Below are 27112 nucleotides of genomic sequence, written 5' to 3' on the forward strand. Positions count from 1 at the left end.
CATTTAAGGTCCACATCACACTCCAAGCGTCTTAGCTTACAGCCTCAAACTAATTGCTTGCTTTTCTCAAGAGGGCACAGGCTAGTGGGTTTACAGAGTACACAGTAAAGTCCTGTGTTTACGCAACAGCACTCCACCTCTTTAGGAGCTCTGCTTGGCAGCATTTACCTGCTACCTGTTAAAGGCCACCACACCTGCTCATGTCCTCTAAGTTCAACAACACGCTCATTTATCTAAGGGAGTCGCTTTTCCCAGTTTAATCCAGCGCCATTATAATCTCACCACTACACATCAGCAGGTGAGATTCACAACTGAGTTAACAGTGTGGCTATAGCCTGCTAAAAGTGTTATGTTCGGTTTGTGAAGACGAAAATGAATCACGTCAATGGAACATCACATAGTTTTGTTTTTGCCATAAAAGCAGTTATCATTTTCCCGTGGGTGACATAATGGAAGCAGCCAGATAGCCAGCCAGTCTGTGGAGAGGACCTCGATCTAATCCCTGGATATCAAAATGGCATTATGTAAGAGCTGCTCAGATCTACACAGGAAAGGCAAAACAACAGTAATACGGGTTATTCTGTAGCACAGATTAAAATGTACTTAGTCACAGAAAGCCCCCCAGCAGCTTAGAGAGAATACAAGGGTATAATCAATAAATGATCAGCATGACTGTATTGATGCATTGCTGAATCAATAACCACCTCTGCACAAAAACAAGTAAGGCAGTGCTCTCATGAAACACCACAATAATCAATAGGTAAAAAAGACTGAATAATTATTTATCAACAATAACCTAAAGCTACCAAACTCAATCAGTCATGAGAAATTTTTTACTTTAAAAAGTTTAATAAACCCACTATTCATTAATCATGATTTAAAATAATATTTACTATATTTTTGTCACAATTGAATGGCCCTTACTTAAATAAAAAACAACTATGGTTATGAATTTGGGGAAAACCATATTACAGATCAACTGATGACAATGCACCTATTAAAAAATAATGGTCTTAAGTTTGAATATTTCACTCACTGTAAACATCATATAGCTTCAACGAAGAGCTGGAGGTGTAGCTGATAAAAAGAAAAGATAGTGTGATTTAACATTCTTTAAATGTTGAAAATTAAAGAGAAAAAGTTTTCAATTAATACTGTTACATAGCTGCATTAATAACAAAAATAACTGTTGTCACTAGTAAGATGGGTCATAATTTTATGACTAAAATAAGTTGCACTAAATCACAATGGCATGCACTTCAACTCCAGTCTCTCAGCAAGGGATTAAAGTCAGTAGGACTCATCCTCTGGGGAACGCGAATGTTTGTACAAAATGTCATGGAAATCCATTCAAAAGCTGCTCACATTTCCATCCCCAGAGCCACACAGCCAGCAAGGCTAAAATTAAACACACACGCATTAAATAGCATAAACAAATTAAGTGCTACATTTGTGTTTTCACTTGTGCTGTATGTGGAGGCATTTCTCATCTCTGGTAATGCCGTTAACATCAACACTCCACCTTTTCTCCACATCCAGACACTCATCGCCGCTCCACATCCAATAAAAGTGCTCCCAAGCCGCCGTCTCTGAGCTGAAGAAGGGGGCTAATGGAATATTCACAAAATGTATTTATAATTTTTCTCATCCTTTTATGATGGGTTCACCACAGCAGCCATTTACTTTAACAGGAAGTCTGTGGTCCTGAAAGTGAGTCTATAAACATTGACTTTTAAGGCCATCGGGCTCCCTTTCAGACTGGGAAAGAGTACGGGAGAGTATGGACAGTGAAAGTGACCAATAAAACAAATATAGTGCATCATAATGCCATTATTTAAAACAGAAATATTTTTACATTAACAATTGATCACACTGTTACTCAAAGGGGTCTCTTGTAGCTGCTCAGCTGCACAGTCATCTCTATGGAATATTCAAATGGTCTTTTTTTAGCTTAATGTTTTGTTTTGTTTTCTGCCTTCAACTTTGGTTCATTTCACTAAAGTAGGAAGCAGTTTTTTTTTTTTTTTAAATAAAAAGTGCTCTAAACCAAAAAGTAGAAAGTTAATGACTATCTCATGAATATAGTGGAGCAGTTGCCAGTTAAAAGCCAGACAAATTTCCTCAGGAGGTGGCAAAGAAAAGCAAAAGAAAACTGAGCAGGGGTTCTCAAACTTTCAGTGACTGAATGCCAGTTTAGGAAATCACATGTTTGAGGGCCGCACAGGAAAAATGCATCTGTCAAACACATTTAGTTAGTGTTTGTTATGTGTTGTTTTAAAGGACAGTGGTTTATGTTGGCAACAGTTATTTTTATGCTGGTTTATAGTTGCTTGTTTTCTAGCCTTTAGTGGTGCGACTGTTACAATTCAAATGCATTTGTCTATTAAAAAATACTTTAAAAAAGAGAGAGAAATGAACTGTGTACGAACAAAACGTACAGCAGAGCATCCCCTCCTTGTCATGCAAGATCCCAGATTTTTTTTAAAAAATGGGGTTATACAGGGGACACCCAGAAAAAGGCGGGGGGGGGGGCACTCCATTGGGATATATCATCCCTATAGAGCACTTCACTCTCAGAGTCCAGGCTTACTTGTGGTTCATAGAGTTTCCAAAAACAGAACAGGAGGCAGAACCTTCAGCTATCAGGCCCGTCTCTGGTGGAACCAACTCCCAGTTTGGATTCAGGAGACACACCCTCTTTAGTTTTAAAATTAGGCTTAAATCTTTCTTTTTGTTAAGGCTTATAGGGCTAGGTCAGGTGACACTGAACCTTACCCAGGCACTTAAAATTTCTTCTCCACTCCCCTCTTTAACTCCCCATGTTTCTACATGCATTAGGTTTTGTCTTCTCTTTCTTGTAGTTTGTGTTTTGTCCTTGTCTCTCTATGCTCTCTTCTCTTTCCCCTTACCCCCTTTTCTTTCTGTTATAAGGGTGTTCTTCCTTCCCACTGTCACCAAGTGCTGCTCATAGGGGGTCATCTGTTTGCTCTAATATTGTAGGGTCTTTACAGTACAATAGAGAGCGTCTTGAGGCAACTTTTGCGATGAATTGGCACTTTATAAATAAAACTGAATGGAAATGAACTGAATTTAAAAAAAGACATAACTAAAGCTTTAAAAAGAAATTTTATAGTACAAAGTACATTATTTGTATCCAGATTTAGTGGAGTAGAAGCAGAAAGTCACATAGCATTGCAATACTTAAAAGTTCATTAAAAATGTACTTCAGTAAAGTATTTAAGCAAATGTACTACATTACTTCCACCATGCTCTGATCTAACATTAGCCTTCCTCTAGTACTCTAGGCAAAGGGCCAATCAGATTTTAAGGAAAGCGGTTGCACCCCATTCCCACCATACATGCACTATATTGCCAAAAGTATTTGCTCATCTGCCTTCACATGTATATGAACTCAAGTGCCATCCCAGTTTGAATCCATAGTGTTTTTGTTTTTGATACTTTCTCTTTTTTTTTTTTTGTTTTTTTGCTTTTCTGTTTATGCAATCAATTAAAAAAACTCTGGAACAAACAAAAATAAGTAAATAAAATAATAATTAACAGGAGAACGTGTCAGATTGCCTTCTCTACAGTTGAGTCTTTCTCCTGTTGTTGATGCGTATACAGTCCATTTCTCCCATTTTTCTTGGAATTGTTCTTCTTGAGTCCTTGTCCTGTGAGTCAGCTGCTTCATGGTGTATAATTCCTTCACAGTTTTCAGCCAGTAATCTTGTGTTGGTGGATCAACTTTATGCCACTTTCTTGTGATTGCTTTCTTGCAGGCCACTAACAAAATTTTGAATATATACCTATCTTCTTTTAACACCTCATTTCCTGCAATATGACCAAAATACAACAATTTACAAGATTTAGAAATTTCATAGCCCAGAATTCTTGCAAAGGTTAGTCGGACATCACCCCAGAATTTTGAGAGTTTAGGACAAAGCCAAAAAAATATGAGAGTGATCTACATTCGTACTTCCACATCTCCTTCAACATGGCTGTGATACAGACGCATACTTGCTATTCATTTTTAGTGTAATAAAGAATCTAATTATGTTCTTCCAGCAGTATGTTCTCCAAACACGTGATGCCATTCATCTTCAGAAATCCAAAGTGTTTAATACAATCTAGGCCCAGCCTTTGCAGCTCTGACAGCTTCAACTCTTCTGGGAAGGCTTGCCACAAGGTTTAGGAGTGTTTATGGGAATTTTTTTTTGACCAGAAGTGGATTTGTGAGGTCAGACACTGATGTTGGACGAGAAAGCCTGGATAACAGTCTCCGCTCTAATTCATCCCAAAGGTGTTCTGTCAGGTTGAGGTCAGGACTCTGGGCAGGCCAGTCAAGTTCTTCCACACCAACCTCACTCATCCATGTCTTTATGGACTGTTGTGCTGTCTTGTTGGAACAGGAAGGGGCCATCCCCAGACTCTTCATACAAAGTTGGGAACATGAAATTGTTCAAAATGTCTTGGTATGCTGAAGCATTGAGAGTTCCTTTCACTGGAACTAAGGAGCCGAGCCCAACTCCTGAAAAACAACCCCACATCATAATCCCCCCTCCACCACATTTCACACTTACTGTAGCACAATGCAGTCAGACATAGAAACTCATTCCATGAAGCTCTCTACATACTGTTCTTGAGCTAATCTGGAGGCCACATGAAGTTTGGCTCTGCAGAAAGTTGCCGACCTCTGTGCACTATGTGCCTCAGCATCCGCTGACCCCACCCTGTCATTTTACGTGGCCTACCACTTCATCGAATTGCTGTCTTCCCAATCGCTTCCACTTTGCTATAACACCACTAAAAGCTGACTGTGGAATATTTAGTAGCGAGGAAATTTCACAACTGGACTTGTTGCACAGGTGGCATCCTATCATGGTACCACGCTGGGATTCACTGAACTCCTGAGAGCGACCCATTCTTTCACAAATGTTTGTAGAAGCAGTCTGCATGCCTGGGTGCTCGATTTTATACACCTGTGACCATGGAAGTGATTGGATTCAATGATTTGGCAACCGAGTGGACTTAAATGCCGAATATATAAGAAAACATGAAGCAGTTAACAGGTTTGAGGCCAAAACAAAGGAAAAGCAACCAAAAGAAGAAACAATTAAATTACTTAATGCTCCTCTCCCACACAGACAGTACAGCGTGACTGATATTTGGCACTCACAAGCCACTTTCTTTACAAACCACACCCCCACCTCAAAGCAACTAAGGTTACAGTGCAAAGTCCAAGCGTGTCTTTCTTTTCTTCTCAGTATGTTCACATGGCACAGCAGTAGGTGACCCGCCGCCCCTCCTTTAATGCCCCATCCTCCCCCCCATCCTTCTTAACAATACTCAGCCAACACCCAACCCAGTGCACAACAAGGCATTTGTGTGTATGAGTGTACAAAACTATCAGATCACGGATGACCTTAACTAAATTTCCCACTGACACGTGATATTACTACTACACCACTTTATTTATCCAGACCTCTTTAAGTGACAAGTCAGTTGACAAAAGGCAGTGAAATGAAACCGAGAACCAAAGGCTCTCTCTCTCTCTTGCTCAGGATGTGAATCTTGCACTTCAAATCCCTTTAGACTGGCTGTAAGCAAGAAAATATGACGTGTTTCTACTCTGTAACCTAGACAGTCAGATTAGAAACAAGCTTTGCTGTGACGTCCATACAGGTATTATGTTCACTCTCCTGACCTAACATTCATTTAAAAAAAGAGCTCATTATTGGCCTCTAGCGCATGGAAGACAGAGATGTGATGATTTTACATGCATCTCAATGCTGTTCAAGCATCCTCTCCTTCCCTCTCTCTCTCTCTCTCTCTCCTCCTCTGCGTGAGCTTTTCTCTCAGTCTTGTGAAAGGTTCTGCTTAGTGCTGGCCCGAAACTTACACCCACGGAGGCTGTGAATTATCAGAGATGGCAGCGCAGCCTTCACTTAGCAACTATCACCCACATTCCTCAGCCTAACTCCAAAGACCTGCAGTCCCCCACCCAGATTCAGGGAGGGTGCAGAATGGGGGACCAGCCAAGGAGGGGGGGGGTTGTAATGTGTGCAGGGCTTGGCTGATGTTTTTGTCAACATACCAAAGTCAGAGGAACATACTGCATTCTCAGGATGCTCTGGCTCTGATTTCCCTCCTATGAGCAAGTCTTCATCAATACACCCTTTTTATGTAACTTGTCAAGTTGTGAAAAGGTCACTTAGACATTAAAAGGCTCAAGATGAATCAGTTCAATCAATACTCCACTGGCCACAACATTCAGATCATTTGGCTTTGCACAGAACAAAGAAAAACTATTTTTGCTTCTTTTACCTCAGGTCATGCATTAAGAAGCTTGTCTTAAAGCTGGTAAAAAGTTAAATAAGTCTATCACTATTCTTCTTTTTGGATTATTGTACTTTTGTTCTTCCCTAATTGAATCATCTACTGCATTTGTTTTGTATAAGGTTGCGATTTCATTTGTTTTGACACTTTATTGTTATTTGTTTCATATCTGCTGCGTTATATACTCACCAGCCACTTTATTAAGTACACCTTGTTAGGACCAGGATATACCCTCCTTTGCCTTCAGGGCTGCCTTAATTCTTCATGTCATGGTAAATGGACGGGTGCTTATATAGAGATTTTCTACTCAATTTGAGCACTCAAAGTACTTTCTTACTTCAAGCATCATTCATCCATTCATACTTTTAACTTAACATTATATATCTTGCCCAAGAATACTTTAACATACAGGTTGGAGTAGCCAGGGATCAAAGAGATCAAACCACCGACCTTCCAATTAGAAGACAACCCGCTCTACCTCCGCAGCCATGGCCACAGCCACAGCCACCACATAGATTCAACAAGCTGCTGGAAACATTCCTCAGAGATTTAGGTCCATACTGACATGATAGCGTCACACAGTTGCTGCAGATTGATTAACGATACATTTACGATGGGAATCTCCTTTCACACCACTTCCCAAAGGTGCTCATTGGACTGAAATCTGGTGACTGTGGAGGCCATTTGAGTACAGTGAACTCATTGTCATGTTCAAGAACCTAGTTTTTAGATGATTTAAGCTTTGTAACATGGTGCATTATCCTGGTGAATGCATGCCATCAGAAGATTGGTACACTGTGGTCACGAGGGGATGGACATAGTTAACAACAAAACGTTCAAAGACACTCAAAGATCACGTTTCTTCCCCATTCCGATGCTCAGTTTGAACTTCAGCAGGTCATCTTGACAATGTCTACATGGCTACATGTATGGCGGTGCTGGTGAGTTTATATTATACTTTGTTCAATTATAATTTGTTGTGTAAATGTCTGTTTGGACCTCCTTAAAAATGAAATGTTATATCTCAAAAGGGTTAATCCAGGTATCATAATTTTTCAATCATACAGTTTACCACGGTCAGTAACTCTCACGCTTTCAGTATGCGACACACACTTTCTCCAAACCAATCTCACACCAAACAGGGGGCAACTGCAGAGGCCCTCCTTAAGGAAAATGGTTTAAACTGATTTTTTTCTGCATGAAGACAAAGTTTGAACACTGATCCATAAACATCACAGAGAGGTTATTAATGAGACTCACCAGAACAGTCAACCACTACTCCATGGAGCACAAACACTAGAACTATTTTCTTAAAACCTCCTGCTGGCACACAGAGCACAGGGCAGGGATGTCAAACATATTGCCCAGGGGCCATAACAGGCCTGGCAAAGGGTCCAATCCAGCCAACCAGATGGCTTTAAAAAATGGTGATATTACAAGGAAGGGAGACATAAATTTGGGATTTTTCTCTATATTCTGTCATTGAGAGTGGAACATACACACACATAGTGTATCTGTATCATTGTCGGTTTTTTGCCTTCTTACTGACAGACATCACCCATGCTTTTTCTATTACTTACCAAAGTAAGTAATAGAAAAGGCATTTACTGACAGCATTACATTAAATAATGGAAAAGCAGTTTTTTTCACAACTGATTATCATTGATTATCAGGCTAAAACAAAATTAGGGGTTAAATAAGTTTGATATGCCTGGCACAGGGTAAATGATATTCAACTGATTTAAGTAATCTATTTAATGATGTGCAAACTCTTAACCATAGAAATAACACTGGATCACTGAGCCAGCTTGTAATCGGACAATCTAGTGAACGAACACACTGATCGATCTATTAGGTTCACTTACTGTATGAGCTTATTTGTATTTTGTATTATAAAGAAAACTGCTCGTACTACAGCTCAGCAGACACAGTTTCAACATGTACAGAAATCACTGAGCCTAAGCATCTGTTCATGAGAGTGGCTTCATAAATTGTCAATTAATTGACAAAACCTTTCAGCACCGCTTCACCTCAAAGAGCTTGGAACTGTCGAAGACTTTAGAGGTCGCTGAATACACTGAGAATATTTCAAGTTGACATGGAAAAAATGATTTAGCTGGACAGAAAACTGTGTGGCGAACAAGACACTGAATTTATAAGACCTTTTCCCAGAGGGAGCAGTGACAGATGGGATATTGTTGTTGAAACGGGGCCAGCAAGAGTGCAAGTCAGAGCCTATCAGCTTTGAGGAGCATCTGGAACTCCTTAGAACATCTGTATTAGATTAGGCTCTGTAAAACACACTCTTGCACCCCAAACACAATGACAACAGTTTACTCGTGACAAAACCAAAGAGTCTCTCCTGTAGGTTGGCTCTTGTCTTTCTTTGAGTGGGCAGGTTCTTTATTTCCATATTCTTTCATTTCATTTTTTTTTCCCGCCTCCTCCTGCTCTGACTCGCGCTCACTGTCACTTTCAGCCTATGTGAAAGAGTCTGTATGTGTTTGGTGCCAGGCAGCTGCTGGGTTTGTGTACTCAGCCTGAGCCTCATGTCTACACACAGCTCACACTGCCCTTATCTGAAATGACCAGAAACACATCAGCAGATAAATAGTAAAGCCCCGCCTGCTCATTCTGCTCCCTCACTCGGCCGGGTGGTCTGTGTACGGAGCGTCAACCACTGAGACAGCTAAAACCGTCTGAGAGCGGTCACCTGCAACCAGTTCTGTCATGTCTATAACTTGTCTTATTCAATAAAGCTGTGATGAACAGCAGAGCAGAGTTTCTCCGGAAATCGTTTTCCGGGACAGCTTCAATCAAACTGTTTTAAACACTTTAGCTACAGTTTCCAAATTCTGTCATCTAGTCTGTCTAAAAGTGAGCTTTTTTAAAAAAAAAAATCCACATAATTTAAACAAAAACAGCACTTTATCATGTAACTATGTTTCAATTTGCTGACAATCCAAATCCAAAGTTTTGTATTGCAGTTATCAGTTGTTTCCCTTACTGTTGTTTGAAGGAAAAGTATGATTGACTTTAACAATGTGAACATGCTGCACACTCTTCATGTGTGCAGAATGAAAGAAGTAAAAGAAGATTTTCAAAAAGTGCTGCAAGTGATGTTGATTTGTATAAATATTACAAATACGTGGATGATAAAACAAACAAACAAACAAAAAAACAAAAAACTTCCAGTTGACACTTTCTGTCTGTTTCTGGTCCAGAAACAAAAGGTGAAAATAGATCTGGTTAACTATCTTCAATAAAACAATAACTTTCTTTTTAGTTAGGAGTACATTTTTTTAGATTTACGTTGCTTTGTGGGATTGTTAATATAAAACAGCGTCCTTCTATCAAGTTTAAGATATATGACTCAAAGAAACTGTGCTTCACATTATATCGTCACATTTACTCAGAAATAATATATGCAGATACTTTTCCAGCAGGGAATAATAAAATATTTATTACCTATTTATTTCCCAATTAGCTAATTCAGCTATCTAATAGATGCAGGTTACTGCAGGTTGCATTATATGGCTGGGGTTGGAACTTGTGGATGAAGTGTACTCTTTATTCCTATGGAATCCATTTTCAGTTTTACTAAAAAAAAAAATATGGGTCTGAATAAAAGTTATGGAAGAAAAAACAAAGAGAAGCAGTGTAACTTATTTGGAAAGCCTGTCACAGTGTATTTAACTGCAACAAATATGCTTTTGATGCTTGAATATACTGCCAGACCAACTGTTTTCCCCTGTCACCACCACCAATGAAAAGTGTTTCATCTATTGTAAAAGATTTCACTGACTCAAATGCCAATTAATAAATCTACCTGTTGGTTTCAGCACATTTAAATATACTGGTCACATTACATAAATAATACTCACATAAATGTAATATAAAGCCACTTATTCTTATGACACTGACCATTTTAAAACTCCTCATCCCTCAGTTTTTGTAAGCAGGGACAGAGACAAGCTGGGGGTCCTAACACTGAAAACTACGCAGCACACACATTTCCTTTGGCAACAAGGCAGGTGTGACTTCTGTGGAGAGAGTGTGACTATTAAAAAAAAAAAAAGTTCTGGCACTGAAGCTGCAAAAACTTTTTTTTTCCTTTTTAAATGGCAACAAAATCTGAGGAAACTCAAGACCCGTTTCACACTATTATCAAGTTTTCTGGAACACGTGGGACCCCCTGCAAGGACGCACGGCCCGACAGACTGAGAGATAACTGCTGTGGTAAAACAAGAAGCCTCTTAGAGGAGTTACATTAACATTAGAGGAATGTAAAGAAGACGTAATTAGCAATAAAAACCCAATTATCTGCGCCTGGAAAAGAATCATATAAATAACAGAACCGTACAAGGTCAATTATTCCAGCAAGTGAACTTTCTTTAAAAGCTGTTTGTCTTTAAGGCCTAAAACACATTCTGGACTATTTCCGCAGCAGTGGGCCTGCAAACATGCACAGTCATAGCAAGCTGACCAGAGATAAGCTTTTCTGAACCAGACAACTGGCAAACAACATCCTGTGTATCCCTCCCTCTCGACTCCCCACCACCTCCGCTCATATGACCTCTTCCCTGTCATCGCCATGTTTAATTACGGACTGTCTGAATTCAACAGCAGGGGGGAAGAAAACAAAGCACAAATCTATCCGAGCAGCCAAACAGCATCGTGTCTAGAAAGCTCAGACCCCCTCCAACTCTCAGCCCCAAGCCTTTTGATTCTCAGAAGAAGAGGTAAATGGCAGAAATCAATTTTGACCTGATTTCTAAACATTTTTTTTTCTGTATTTTTTTTATCTTCACTTGAGGCAACGGTTACCAAACTGGGTCTCGGCTGCTTGAGTCGTAGTTGTTTCCATGGCAACACTGGACCAACTCAACACGAACACTGAGGGAGACACTTAGCAATGCTGTTTATTCCCCATCAGTCTCAGAAGTGATGCTAACTCCTTCCCCTGCACTCTTATTGGTCTACAGATTGGCGGGCTGGGTGGTGTTGGTGGTGTTACATGTGTGAGCATGTATATGTATTTGTAATGATCACGCAAGTTAATAGAGGCAGCTATGAAATGTGCTTCCATCTTTGAGCTTTGACCACAGTGGATTTATTGTATCTTAAAAATGCAATCAATCCTATTAGAAGAGTGTTGTCGAGTACTGCTAAATGAAATATTGTGTAAATATTATCCCCACAAACAGAGTAAAGAAACTATTTTTATAGCACTTTTATAACTAGATGCCAAGGTGCTCTGGGTGAAAATTGGGTCTTATAAAAATTTTGCGTGTTAGAAAAAAATTTCCACAAAAATTTACTACTAGGTGCAGTTACATCTAAACATACAATCTTTGTAGTTGTGCCTCTGTGCACCACGGGAGTATAAGTGATCTAAATGCACACTTTTATCTTTAATTCATGGGGCTTCACAAAAATTTTGCATTAATTGTTCAGGAATTAGACATTTTTATACACAGACTACCATTATCAGAGGCTCAAAATTAACTGGACAAACTAACAGTTTGTGGCTGTTTGGAAGTCTCTCTGTCTTCAGTTTTATTTTCAGTGACTGAAAAGCATGCTCTATTGGGTTGAGATCAGGTGACTGACTTTGCCAATTGATGAATATCGAATTTCAATTTCTTGGGTTGCTTTTACAGTATTTTCTGGGTCATTATCCATTTGCACTGTGAAGCACCATCTGATCAGTTTTGTATCATTTGGCTGAGTCTGAGCAGAGAGTATAGCCCTGTATACTTCAGGATCCATCCTACTTCCTCTATCAGCAGTCACATGATCAGTAAACAATATCTGGTCCGCTTCCACTGGCAGCCATACATGCCCATGCCATAACATTACCATCACCATGTTTGAATGGTGATATGCTTCGGATCAAGAGATCAGATCTTCCTTTCCTTCTCTATGCTTTTCTATTCCCATCATTTTGGTACAAGTTCATTTTGGGTTCATCTATCCAAAGACTTTTTTTTCCAGAACTATGCAGGATCTTAGATGGGTTTTTTGGCAAAATTTAATCTAGTCTTCTTGTTCTTGAGTATAACCAGTGGTTTGCACCTTGTTGTAAAGCAGGGTGAAAATGTGGGAAATGACAGGCAGGAAATGGTCTGGGGAACACTCAAACCCAGGTCCCTGCTTCTGCATATGGGTCCGCTGGTGCAACAAGATGAGCTATGGCTGTACCATTCTTTTTAAGAATGGACCAGGTTATTGATCTGGCCAATCCTAAAATTTTTTGCTGTCTCTCTGATAGGTGTATTTTGGTTTTCCAGCTTAACAGTTACCTCTCTCACTTGCACTGACATCTCTTTGGCCCTAATATTTAAAATTACAGTGAAACGCCATAAAATGCAAATTTAACATTTTTCATATTCCATTTCTAATGAAATATGTTTCACCGTCAGCCCTCACCTGACCATGATTACTTGTCAGCCAAATGTCCAATTACTTTTGAGAATCTGAAAATGTGGGACTGTGTGTAAAAAATGTTGCAATTCCTAAACATTTAATGTAAAACGTTTATAAAACCCTTTAAATTAAAGCTGAAAGCCTGCATTTCAATCACATATTGATTATTTGATTTTAAATCCACTGTGGTCGTGTACAGTGGCAAAACTACAAACACTGTGTCTTCGTCCAACAAATTATGGCCTTAACTGTGCTGTACTATGTAAATACTTGATCATTGTGATCAAGTCGCAAAAAAATTTCCCTCCAAATTCTTTTCACTGTGTGTTTTCTATGTGTTTGTGTGTGTGTGTGTCCTATCCTAGTCGTGAGCATTGTGTACATGTGACACGTATCCTTGTTAAAATGCTGCTGCTGAGTTAAACACACAAATTATTTATCAAGGAAGCTGTGGAAGGACTACGTGCAAAGAATATCGGATTCTCCTCCCTTCCTTCCCTTCCTCCTTCCCTTATATGCTCTGCCTTATTCTATAGCTGTGGCTTTGCACAGGTGGCTGTCACAAACTGAAACTTCCTCTACTAAGATCCAAGTCTCCCCGTCCTGATCCGTGATGCACACAGGGTTACTCCAGCACCGGGAGCTGCTGTGAAACTGTGAACAGCTGATACAGTCTGTGTGAGGTTTGCTCTGATAGAAATGCATCTATTCTTTGTGCAGCCTCCTGGAAACTTGAAAATTGAGTAAACAGCCATCTGGAAAGTTTGACGTGAACCTCCAGCGGGTTTGCGTATACTAATCTTATCTAACTAATACAAAATACTAATTAAATAAGAGCTAGAAAAGGAGACCAGTTTAACATACTCACTGTCCCCTGACTTGGGGTCCGTGTATTCCACAAGGAGGCCTGATTTGACCTCTGTGTTCGTTCTTAACCCACCATTTCTTCTGTGGTTAAAGCTCAAATACCCATTCATTTACACACAACAGTACAAGATAAAGGAATGGTTAGACTATCTGCGACTAAATAGCGTTAACAGCCTCTCCCCGGGCGCCCTTTGGTCCCCGGGCGCCCTTTGGCTGCCCCCTGCTCCATGCTGTGCTGTGTGTACTACATACTCCATGTGTGTGATGGGTTAAATGCAGAGAATGAATTTCACTGCATGTATATGTATGTGACAAATAAAGCTCTTTCTTCTTCTTTTCTTTTCTACCTTTGTGAGCGTGTGTTTCAGGGCACGTGAAAGAGCAGGCCCATGTGTATCCACAGAAAAGGGGGATAGAGTGACCTGCCCGTAGCTCTGACGCAGGCTCTGATAAGACCGTTCCATGTGATGCAACAGTTAGTAGAAACGTCAAAGGCCAGGTATTTTTAGGAACCAGTCTTTGACCTCTTACGGCACTTGTGTCAACAACATACCCACAACAATGTTGGCCATTGTTAGTGGCCGTAAAGCGAATAACTGCTGCGTGAAAGGTGCGAGCGTGAGAAAATTCTGTGACAAAAGAAGATCCAGCGTGCGAAATAAAGTGCGTGCTGGATGTTTCTAAATTAATGCCAAGCATGAAGATGGTAAAGTATATGTCGGTATGGACACAGAAATGGACACCCACACAGGCAGGCAGGCAGGACCATTGTTTTGAGATGTTATTTTCCAAAGAAAAACAAAGAACAGCAATTCTGACAACATTCAATAGAGACGAGAAGGGAAGGCGTAAACCATAACAAAGCGTGTGTGTGTGTGTGTGTGTGTGTGTGTGTGTGTGTGTGTGTGTGTGTGTGTGTGTGTGTGTGTGTGTGTGTCCATGTGTTTGTGGACGGGGGACATGTGTACATACTGTACAGTTGCGGCTAATTGATTTCAGCTGAGGAAGTTTGAGGATCACAGACATCGGAACACGAAAACAGCAGAGTGAAGCTCAGGCAACTCATGTAACAGGATGAACACAAACCATGTTTGAACTGCTAGTGTTTGTTTCATAAGCCTTATACAACACAGCCAATCAAACTGCTACATATTGTAGTTTATAGTGTCAGGCTGTGCAGAAAGACACTTGCAGTGAATCAAGAACTGATCCTCGATTCTACAGCTGTAAAAACACACCTACCATCGATGCCAAGAGCAATAGGGAACGACCGCATGGTCCGCATGTGTTTTGAAAGGTTTGAGGACCAGAAATTTCATGGGTTGAACAAGAAGTACTCCACATATAGCAACCAGACACTTACGAGATGTCTCCAAGAGCCTCAGCTGGTCTGAACACGTCTGTTAACTGTACAAAAAAAGCAACACTAATACTCATTTTCATGTGGAAATATATTGTAACCTATTTAAAGTTTCTTTTATTTTAAATTTCTGTACTTATATGATGACATATTCTAGTGGCTTCACGGTGTAGTGGATTACACATTCACCTAACAAGCAAAAGATCTCCAGTTTGTTTCTGAGCAGAGACACAGATCCCTTTGGGGTTGTGTCAGGAAGGGCATCCAGTGTAAAAATGCTGCCAAATCAAAAATGCGGAACTACCCGCTGTGGTGACCCCTTATGAATAAGGGAGCAGCCAAAAGTAGCTTCTTCTGATGATGATGATGATATATTCTGCTTAACAAGTCATGATAATACTATCTTTTAAGCAGTAAAGGACTGTCTTGTTTTTTTCAGCAAAACATCCTCTGAGTTACAATTGTATATACACTATAAAAGCCTGACAAGGTAATTTTAATTTCACCTCAAACACAGCGGTCAAAATGTCAGTTTACAAAAGTAATCATAGTGGTACAATCATGAATGTGTGTGACTTCACTCTTCATGGAATAGGATTTAACCGATTGAGTCTTTGAGCTAGTAAGCTGCTGCAGAGATGAGCCCAAAAATTATTTAGCATTTTTGCACTTCTGGTTAAATCATCCTGAAGTCCACAGGTTGTTCTTTGTGAGTTTTTGGTTAGATGCTTGCTATTGAGGTTTTGCAGACACATTACTACAAACCAGATGACGGTAACTTGTCTGTCATTTTGTGTGACAATCATGGTGACAATATGAATCAAGTGAATAAGGCCTCAGTCACACAAGTTTAGAGACTTAGAGACTGGTCCACAATCACCTGACAACCACCTGTCGTGAGGGGAAAGTGTGCATTCCCCAACTGGTTGCAAGTGGGTGATGGCAGTCAGTGGGAAAATGATGGCTAAAGTCACACAGGTCTACAGACCAATCAGTGACACCCTGAAAACCACCTGTCGCTAGGGAAAAAGGAAGAGACACAAATCCAACCTCAGGGGGTCACAAGCTCCTGTGCTCCCAGCGCTGGTTCCAAGTCTGGATAAATGGTTGCCTGTCCAGACTAAAACACAACCCTAAAGGTTTTCTAACTAAAACAGGGTCAGCAGTGGTTCTAACAGTCTCTATCTCAGAGCTCCAAAAAGACAAAAATAGTGTTGATGCTAGGTTTAAATGCAGTAAAAGGTAAACATTTTTAAAGAAAAATGCACTTGTCTGAGATACCATGTAAAATATCTGAGGGCTGATTTTTATAAATACCAATCTGTGCATGAATAATAAGGAAATTTAGCTACCAGACTTTGGCAGGATAACTTCAGATCACACCGATTTATTTCTTTATTTTTTTCCGCTGAGCTATAAGTAAAATTCAAGGAAATCCACTCAACTGAAAAAAAAGTTTCTTCTCTTTTTATTTTAACATATCAACCATGCTTGCAAAGTCTGAAGTAACTGTGCTAAATAATGGTGGTCTCAATGTTGACTAAAATAAATATAATTTTTGCCATAATCCAGCAACCCTCATCTATTATAAAACAAAACCGACACTCTGCTGCACATGGATGCAGATTAATAAGCTTCACTCTGACAGAAGTGAGGGAAGTGAAATAAGACATCCAGAGTCTAACAAACTCTCGACCCCCCCCAAAAAAGAGTATCTGCATTTACATGATTCCACCTTCACCAATCACTTGTACTCATCCACCCAAACAGAAACCTGGTTAATGAGTTATGGGAGAAAGAGGAAATACTTGCAGGCAAGCGTGAAGCAGTGATTGATGACACTGAATTAGCTGGCCACATAGTACACAGGCGACCTTAGGAATAAACGGCATAGCTGGGCTGCAGTGATCTCATGACTTTCATTCACGTAACAATGGCAAACAATGTTAGCACATGTGATGGATTACACTATGATATATCATGTCTGATGTGACACAGCACACTGTAATTACCAAGTTCCCACGAATCCCTAATCTCTTCCTGTGCTACAGTAATTAATTTATAATAAACAATCACAACATTATAACACAGTAGTTGGTGTGTAATTGACTAATTTGGGTCATTTTCTGAGAATATAGTTCATATAATTGGGAAAACGGCTAAAAGGATGTCTTATTAAATGCATTACAGTGACAATCAGTGATGATTAAGCCCAATACCCCCCTATTGTTTCTTAGTAATGGTCTTCCTATTTTGTTTTGCATAACTTTTCCCAGAGGAGAAGACAGTTGTAAAACAGCTAAAACACTACAGAGGCCAAACAGCCCCCCCACCCCCTTTTGGCCTCACCCCCATCACCCCACCCTTAAAGAAAAGTACAAAGCGTCCCTTGTGTGAGAGTACAGAGACATGAGTGATACTGCTTTATATCATGGTATTCTCCCACTGTCATACAACACCACACACACACACACACACACACACACACACACACACACACACACACACACACACACACACACACATACAGCTGTCCAGCTGGGGCGGTCCATTCAGCCCACTGACCTTCAGTGAGCCCCTAGGTCCTTGGCATGACGCACAAACAACACACTGTACAGCAAGACCCATAAGCCCCAAAGTACATGTAAATACGCACATACAACACGGTGACAAAGCCCAGCGGAGCCTTTTACAGTTCACACGCTAACCACCCCATCAACTGTGTGATGTCAGTGTTTTCAATGCAGCCAGGGACATGACTGAGTCAAGTTCAGGCAGTCTACAGTTGACAGCTCAACACTTTACATTGCAAATCTAAATATCCTTATATATTCAAAAGCTCAGTGTTTCCTTTTTTTTTTTTTTAATCAAAACAGTTTGAACCTGCAAGTAATTGTTGTTCATCATCATTAATGTTCATCATTTTGTCAACGAAGTGTCAAGTAAATATATGATTCCTATCCCAGTGTACTAAGGCCAAACGTAACATCTTCAAATGTGTTTAGTTTTGTCTAACAAAGCCACAAACCCTCATAATTGACAAGTTTAAACTCAGGAATGTTATTTAAGATGAGAACCCACTATGACACGGGTGTCACATTTTCATGTGTTCTGGAAATTTTTTCTGAACGAGTTTTAATTAAAAAGATTTTTGAAATTCTGAATAAATTTTCCTTCAAAGAGAAATGGTTGTGGGCTCTTATGGGTGAGTGAGTGATTATCAAACAACTGAGTGACTATCAAAAGAAGTTGCCAGTAAAATTTGACTAAATGACTAAATTATTTCTGTTCTTTTTATGCCACTTCAACAAGAATACAATAAACAACTTTTTTTTTTTAACCTGCCTGTTAGATCTGATTTAACAGAAATTCATGCAGAATATTTACATTAAGGATCCTATTTTTGTCCACATTACTAAAAGGAAAGTGAAAACTAGATCATCAAATGATCAGAAAAGACACTCCAAATAAATTCTTAAATTTGCTTCTTGTCTCCTGGATGTTTAAACAGGAATCACATTTAGGACATTAAAGCATTTGAACCTTCAAAGCGTGCACAGATGTTCTACCAGAATGTACTTTTAACCTAAATATCCCCTAAATCAATCTGTCAGCTCTTACTCTTCTCTTGCATAATGGTGAAACCTTAGTGCTACGCCTCATGAACCCCTTACATTTATTCTGCTTTTTACTAAAGAAGAACAAACACTTGGATAAAAGCTTGAATTAACACTTTGTTTACTGGACTCTCACAGTGAAAGTAGCATACAGGACATGGTGAGTTAAAAATGTGCCCTTAGAGTCAATAGGAATAAGAAAAGTAAGAAAATACTATCTGGATCCAGGAGTGGTGTGGCCACTTTGACTGAGAGATGTGCTGACATAGGCATCTATAGCCAGCAGCTGTCTACTAGGGCCCCACCTCCTATAACTGAAGTCACTGAACTGGACCTCTCAATCGTGTTTGTGCTTTTAGAAGCATTTTAATGGAATTATCTGAAAATAATATGGCGTGCCATCAAAGAAGTTTGTGTTACATTTTATTATTTCGTTACTTAATGCTAACCTGATATGTTAGTGGCAGAGGTGGGTGTCGGTGCATTTCACTTGCACAGCTTATGCAGCTTGTTAACCAAACCTGCTAAGCTGATAGCTGATAGCCCAGCACTCCACCATCTCATCCAAGATGGTAACTTCTGGCATCAGAAAACTAACATGTTGATGAGGCCTAAAATGCAGAGTCCAAAATCAATATGCTGGTTGTTTGAGTTATACTGAAAGGGGGAAAGGATGGTGTCATTGTTAGTTACCTTTACAGCAGTATGTACAACAACTGAATGTGAAGACAGCGCCGGATTCTGCATCCCCGTCTGCTCAGTTGCAAGCAGAGTACTGTGCTGCATGTTCTGCAGACAGAGCTGACCGTCGTAAAGAGCAGAGAGGGAGCCGCTTTGTTACCATTTCTAAATGACTCCAAGCATCTTTTTTCTGCAATATGTTCTTTAGAACTGTTTTCATATCAGTGCATCTATGACAACATGTGCATATAAGACAACAGAACCCATACTGTATATCTGTAAGATGCCAATACTGGCTATTAACATCAGCCAAATCACTGACAGTGAGTTTCTACTTAAAATGGGTCTGGCCTTTAATATATATATTTATATATATATATATATATATATATATATATATATATATATATATATATAATGACTGAACCACCCCAGGGTCTATGTGTTTTAAGATGACACAAGACTTGAACATGAATTTGAACATGAACTTAATTAATCTGAAAAACAGCAGGACAACATATCAGTACACTCTCTTAACCACAGAATGGGAAAAGAAAAAGAAGAAGAAGCTACTTTCACGAGGGATCACCACAGCAGGTAGTGCCGCATGTTTGACTTGGCACATTTTTTTCACCGGATGTCCTTCCTGCTGCAGCCCCAATAGGGTTCTGTGTTTCCGGCTGGAATTGAACCAGCAACCTTTCGCTTGCCAAACAGATCCGTATGGCGCCACAATGACAGAATGGGAAAACCAATGTCAAAATAGTTTTTGCCCTGTTCACCATCTGTGTCACTTCAGATAAAAAGCAATAAGATATCAAGCCTTTCTTACCTGTTTCCAAAGGAACTTGTCTTCCTGGTTGATCTGCCAGGTGGTGACCACGTGTATGATGGACAGAACTGCTCCACTCAGAACTGCCGCCCTCATCCTCACAGGCAGCAAAGTGTAGATGATGTAGATGAAGAACACGGACCACCAGATGCCTTCCGAAGCACTCCTAGGTGCCACCATGAGCACCCCAAAAACCTGTACAGACACCAAGACTCCGATCACCAGGTAACTGACCATCCACATATAGTCCTGGTGAAAGCCATTGCGGTTGCACACGACCATTAGAGCCATAAACAGCGCCATCGCCACTGAGAGGGCTGATGAATAGGCCACGTGAGGGGCGGCGTGGACACAGTGGAAGGTCAGCATGATGCCACACACAATCACAAGTACCCCCATGAGCATGGTTAAGGAGCTCTGGTTCAGCCTAAAGAAGTAACGCTGGTATAGGCGCTCCAGTTTGCGGGACTGGAATTTTTTCGACTGGAATACTCGCACAACCCTGAGCCAGCAGTCTGCAGCCGTTACCACTCCTGCTGCACCGTTGGGACCTTCGTCGCCCATGTCGCCACTTCCTCCATTACACCCACCTTTCCTCCCTTTTAACTCCCCGTCCTCAAAGCCCAGGTCGACCGATTTCAGCCCCACCCCTTCTCCAGGAGCCACTACCCTTTTGCCATAGTGGTCCTCCTGCCATCCGCAACGGACGCCAAAGTTGCCCCCACCTCCCATAGCCCCTGCCCCCCCTCCGCGGTGGTGCTGATGGAGGGGGGCTCCGGAAGGGGGCTCCATAGCATCAGGGTCCCGCAGACAGCTCATGTAACGCGGGTTGCAGAGAGATGAGCCTCCCTTCCGTTTGGACTTCTTGCCATTGCGCTCCCCCCACGCAGTCTTGCGATCATCCACTCTGGCAACTAGGAAACCACTGAACCAGGACATTCTGTGTGAGGAGAGAGAAGGACGTTCAGTACAGGAACAGGTCAGATAACAGCTACAGCACTGATATCATTTCAGGGGACCAAACACTATTTATTCATCAGCCCACTTGTAGGAGTTGTTCATTTACCTGTTCTGGTACATGTCCCAGCCCTTTCCTTTGCAGCCGGTTCACTCATTTATCCCCGTGGACAAAATTATGAAGGAGCGAGGAGTGTTTTTAGGAGCCACACTGCAGGGCCGCAGGGTGGGAGTGAATGGATGGGGGTTAAATGGCGCACAAAGCTCCAGATGTTTGTGCCAGAGCCAGTGATCAGAGACCAAGATTAATAAGATGACCAGTCTGTGCTGCCAGGCCTATCTCCGCAGCTCCTGCTGGGTCTAAAGGAAAAATCAAACATACATACTGAAGACTGTAGGATGACAAACAGGAACAGGTGAGGCAAAAAAAAACAAACTTTTTTAACCAGTATCAGTTTGATCATGTGAGAGACATGAGATAGTGACAGTAATGGAGCTGCCATTTGCAACCTGTCATCAATGCTAATAGTCATAATAAACTCTTCTGACACACATTTAGCTCTTTTAATAGCGTGTTAGAAAAAAAAAAGCTTCTCCATGAACAAAAGGAAATAAAATCCATCATACTGTGAGCAAAATGCACATAAATCTAATTTCCTGGAAAACCAGACGCACTTGAGATAGGCTGAAAACAGATTCACAGGATCAGAGCTGGGGGGGAGGGGGGGTACCCAAAATAGAAAATAGGTCTGGGTTTTTTAAGGTGAACCAGAACTTGCTCAGTTTGACCCCCATGCAAAAAAAACAAAAAACACCCTCTGGTATAAACACAACAGCAATTTGGAGTCAGCTGGGCTTGAAGACACAGAAAGGCTCCTTCAAGCTCTGCTGATAATCACAATTAACGATAAACAGACAAGTGAAAAATGGAGATAAATGCAGCTGGACAACAGGACACTGTCAAGACAGCAGTAACATATACAGCATGACAGGATCTGGGGCACGACAGGATTAAATCAAAAGTTGTTCACCAACATTTCTCCTTTAAGTGTGCATAACACATATGCACACTTAAAGGAGTATGTGTAAAGGAGTATGTGTATGTATGTGCATGCATACATGTAATTAAAATAGGGATCATCTGTGACCTCTAAAGTGAAACCTTTAAAGAGTGTTCTATGCATGTTTACTGTATGTGGCTTCAGAGACCCGACTATTACTTATCTCTTAATGCTGTGCAGAAAGTTTTTTTGTCTTCAAATTTAATAAGATTACATTTAGTTATATTTTTTATCATCCATTGCATCTGGTAGGTAACAGACAGCAGAGCATATGGCACTCTAATGTCTGCCTTCATGTAATCTTACACGAGAATGACCCCAGTCAGCTCCACGGAGCACAGGATACAACATTTAAATGAAGAAGAGACGACAGATACTTAAGTTGAGGTATAAGAAGAGAAAGATTCCAATCCAGCCACTCTCTTTATTGTATCTGTGGATTTAAAGGGAACCTATTATATATTTCCATATTTTCTATCATATATACAGTACTGGTCAACAGTTCGAGCACACCTGAGAGCTGGTTTCTTAAAAAAAAAAAAAAACTCTGGCGCACAAATCCACAAAATGAAGCCAGTGTGCTAAATTATTTTTAAATGTAAATTGTTTTGGAAATGTATTTAAATTTGTTCTGAACAATCAAAATTCACAACAGGAACAGGAAGTTTGGAAGTGAGAAATTTTAAAGTGAAATCTCCAAATAATCGGGGTCATTGTTTTGGTGTCTTTAACACTTTCCATGCCAGCAATGAAATATCAGCAGTCAGTATTTTAACATCAACAAAAATATTGTGGGAGGTCTTGAATGATGAGCGATTCATGAGTCTTTGGTAAGTTCAAAATGATACTCTTGCAGGGAAAACATTAGAGGTGCATTTTTGGTTTTGTTTTCCTCTCACTGGGCTGTTAATGATTTACGATCAGCAGTGAAGTAAGCTAAGACCAAAATACATTTTGGTAAAAGGCCCAATAAGCTCCACTTACTGTAAGTCACTGAAGACCTCAGTTGTTTTATTGCTATGATTATTTACTGCTATTATGAGCAAATAATGGACTTTAACCAAAACTTAATCCTTACTTTAACCCGAGATGGGCTGACAGTGCAAGTTTCAAATAATGAGGTCAGCATTTGTATGAGTAATCCCTGGGAGGCAAAAGCTCAAGCTTGAGACAGTTTCTTTTTCAATTCTTGGCTCTATATGATGTCAACAAAATCAAATATTCCTAATACAGACCAACGGGTACAACACAGATTTAGTTGTAAGTACAGAAGGCCCAGCCAATCAGGAGAAAGGAGCTATAACAACTCCTTTCAAACAGAGAATGAACTGAGACACTGCACAAAGGCCAAGGAGACGAGTGAGGATTATTTTCAAACTGTTTTGAATTATGCAAACTCTAGCAGAGTTCAGGTGTAATATTATGACACTTGAAATGGGCACACCAACTTTCCTTTCAAATTGAACAAAAGTTCAAATTCGTCTACTGTTTTTCTTTTTTTAATCTCAAATTCAAATGCATTAAGTAGCAAAAACATCAATTTTACTACACTGTATATAAGATAATAACTCATTTATATCACCAAAAAACGACAAAAATACAAAATTTTATATAAGAAAGTTAGCTTAAACAAAAGGTGGCCCTGTGTTTTATACTGGGCCTTGTCTAGCCCAGTATAAGATCCAGGATTATTTTGAAATTTGAATCATGCAAAGGGATATTGAGCCGGAAGTGCGCAGAACAGTGCCCTTTTTAAATGGGCATGTCTGTGATATTAAATTGCGAATTTATACTGACCAGGTCACATTTTGTTTATATCTGTTGTGATATCACTATAAGATCCCTAGAGCACTTTTGTCATGGAAAATACGTATAATAACAGTTTGGTGTTCTAATCATTCACTCTAAGTACTGCTAAAGTCCCTGATTGAATTATAAAACGTCTGTCTGCCAGATACCCTGAGCTCAATAGTGCAGAGCTAAACGCATAACGCAGGCAACGCAGCTGCTTCTGTTGCTGCTGCCGCGGCCGCCGCCTCCTCCTCGGCCGGTATTTTCACCGGAGAGAGGCACGATGTGGTGTTAAAGCAAAAATAGATTTTCCTCTCTATATCCTGCTGCCGGCATGCGCCTTCTCTGGCACGTATCTGTCCGAGCCGTAGCCTATCCCTCCTCCCTGGTAGCGTATCGACAACATTCAAGAACCTCCACTACCACCACCACCTCCACCACCACCACCCGTCTCTTTTTGTCTTTCTCTTCCCTCACACCCCCCCCTTCCCTCCCTCCCACCTCCACCTCCCCGGCTGCGTCCCTCCTCGCTCTCCTGCACAAGGTCGACCAGCTCATGCCTATTTGCAAACGCCGCGGAGCTGCCAGCCGCTTGTGTTTGCATGGTGCCTGGCTGTACTCTCCGCCTCCCCTTCCTCCTCCACACTGGCGTTAGGAGAGGGGTGGGGAAGCGGGGGCTGGGGCTGGGGGGGGCGAGAAGAGGTGACCGACTATTCCTAAGGGGCATTTTAAACCTGACAACTGGCCAGAAACAGCGAGCATTCAAGTCACTCATTATGGGGCTAGACATGTCCGAGGGTGCGCATGCAGGCTTCTCTCCCCATGGTTGAATTGTCATCCAGAGGATACAGATGCAAAAAAAAAAAAAAAAAAAAAAGAACCACATCAAGGAGTTAGAGGGGAAATCAAAGGTATACTGCGCCTTTTCAAAGGGCAATTTACGCATTTACTGCGGCCCTGTTTAGCTCATGTGCGGATGATGTGCTTGCGATCCTGTGCCTAAATGCCATGCACAGGCAGGCCGTGTGTGAGGGCCCGCATTCAAACAGCGTAGGCTTCTTGTTACATAACACCATGGCCTATGTGACAACCATAGCGGGGACCATAAAACCATTCCGCTGCGTCCTGTAGCTCAAGTTAGGACACAACACGCCTCTGTCAGCGATTTATTCTCTTTTCCCCCCTCCTCTGTCCTTCAGTCTGCAGCAAAGCAATAGCTCACAGGATTAGTGCATTGACAAACACGAGTCTTGGGTAAATAAACAGATTAACAACATAATATTTATATTATTGCTGCTGCACATTCCTGAGCATCAGTCAGTGGAAGGGAGGCGAGCAATAGCTTAAAATCCGTCGCATCTGAGGGGCAATTAGCGCATAAAAAGAGGCGTTTGAGTTTAAAGTTATGTCATTCAAAATATCCGAATCATTATGAGCGCCCAATGCAAGGTGCAAGCCTGCGATTGCAACCTGTAAACACCCGTCAGGACTGTCAGCTGTGCTAAGAAACACAAGCGCACAGTGATGCAGCTCATCCTTTCCCCCCGCTACACAAATATGTTGTTATTGGCCGCCAGTGGAAAACATGTACTGGCCGCGTATCCTCTGCCACCACCACTACCACCACCAATGTGAAGCGGAGGCCTCACAGCAACTGTCGCCAGCTATGTCATTCACTTCGGCACAAATGGAGTATTAACGGAGAAGTGGCACAGGCGTCTGCGGCGCAGCGCAACAGCGTCTGAGACGTTCGTGTGACAGGAGAACATATATTATATATGTCGGCCTGCAGTGTGCAGCAGCAGCAGTTTAAAAAAAAAAAAAAAAAAGGACGGACTCACCGAAATCATCTTCTATTTCTATCCGCCGACAGGAGCGCAGCACACAATCCGATTCGCCGCGATGGTTGTCGGTGGGGGCGGCCAGGGTGGAGGACCATTTGTAGCCTAGCGGTCCAAGGATGGTCCGGTTAAATTGGTCACCCTGTGGTGGATCTCCTCCTGTCGTCTTCTCGCTCCACTCCCTTGCCTCTCCTCCCCCTGACCCTCTTGGCTCCCAGCACCACTGTCAAGTCAAGGTTAATGCAAACATCACACTTCCGTTTAAGGTTTTCAAATTATTACTGCTGCTACAGAAGAATTTTATGTGCACTTGTTATTAGGAAGAGACAAACGATAATGAACTGATAATGTAGCACAAAATAATCTGCTGGCTGTATTCCCAGGTTGCTTGAATTCAGAGAGAAAGAGACAAGTTTTAAAGAAACAGGGGTCAGGACAAATGTTTATATCTGTCAAAAAGGGAGTAAACTTGTGGAGTGGTTTGCTATGAGGAATTAAGACTGTTCAGAAAGCTTTATTTTTGCTTTTCTTCAGTCTTTTGTTGTGAAACCTTGTTATAAAAATGTTGCCATTTAGAATAAACTCTACGTGAAAAGAGTAGGTGTGATGATCCACACATTTTTGATCAATAATTTTTGTGTTCTTTCCATTATTCAGTTGTTTGTTGTCCATTATTTATTTTTATGGGCATTTTTTTTTTTTTTTTTGTGGTTGTCATTTTCAAAAAAACTGCTAATGGCTGAATTTTTAAAAGTTATCATTATTAATAAAAACCCCTGAAGTAAAAGTAAAAATATGATATATGATCACACAAGAGGATTGGAAATCAGCCTGTGTCATCACTCATGTTTACACGGTGAGTACATGCCTCTGATAAACACATTATAATTCAGTAGTTAGCAATGTGTGGGGCAGGCTGGAGAGTGGACCTGGATGATCAGTCGAAGTTGTTTGAATATGATCTTTAATGGTTAATAAACAAATAGTAGTGATGCTGATGCTTTAAATCAGTCCTTTATTTACCTAAAAATTCACTTGCATCCATTTTTTTATTAATAATGACTGATTGGGAGTTTTGTATGTGCCTGAACCTTTTTTGGTTTCCAAAGTGGGGCATGCTAGAAAATGTTTGAAACCCACTGCTATATTTGGTTAATGTGAACATACTGTATGTGACTCCTGCCAAGTTAAATCATTATAATGCAAACACACTAGACTTACTGTATGTACTAAATGCATAAAGGGTAAAGGTACACAGTTTCCCTGTGTTTGGGTTTGTAGAAAGATAAAAACATTTTGGAAAGAGGTCAGAGTGACATTTGAGAAGATTATTTTAAAGC

The 27112-nt window shown here is 40.8% G+C and overlaps 1 protein-coding gene across 1 annotated transcript in view; it reads right to left on the minus strand.

Moving 5' to 3' along the window:
• Window positions 1–25978, minus strand: part of LOC115782887 (adenylate cyclase type 6) — a 49887-nt gene extending 23909 nt beyond the window's left edge. Inside the window, exons 1-3 of the mRNA XM_030733387.1 lie at window positions 25773–25978; window positions 21189–21439; window positions 20123–21062 (exon numbers count right to left, since the gene is read on the minus strand). Of these exons, the coding sequence (XP_030589247.1) occupies window positions 20123–21062; window positions 21189–21202 (954 nt within the window). The 5' untranslated portion in view covers window positions 21203–21439; window positions 25773–25978. The remainder of the gene's footprint in view (window positions 1–20122; window positions 21063–21188; window positions 21440–25772) is intronic.
• Window positions 25979–27112: the final 1134 nt, after the last annotated feature.

Source organism: Archocentrus centrarchus, chromosome 7 (assembly GCF_007364275.1).
Source record: "Archocentrus centrarchus isolate MPI-CPG fArcCen1 chromosome 7, fArcCen1, whole genome shotgun sequence".
Lineage (NCBI taxonomy): Eukaryota > Metazoa > Chordata > Actinopteri > Cichliformes > Cichlidae > Archocentrus > Archocentrus centrarchus.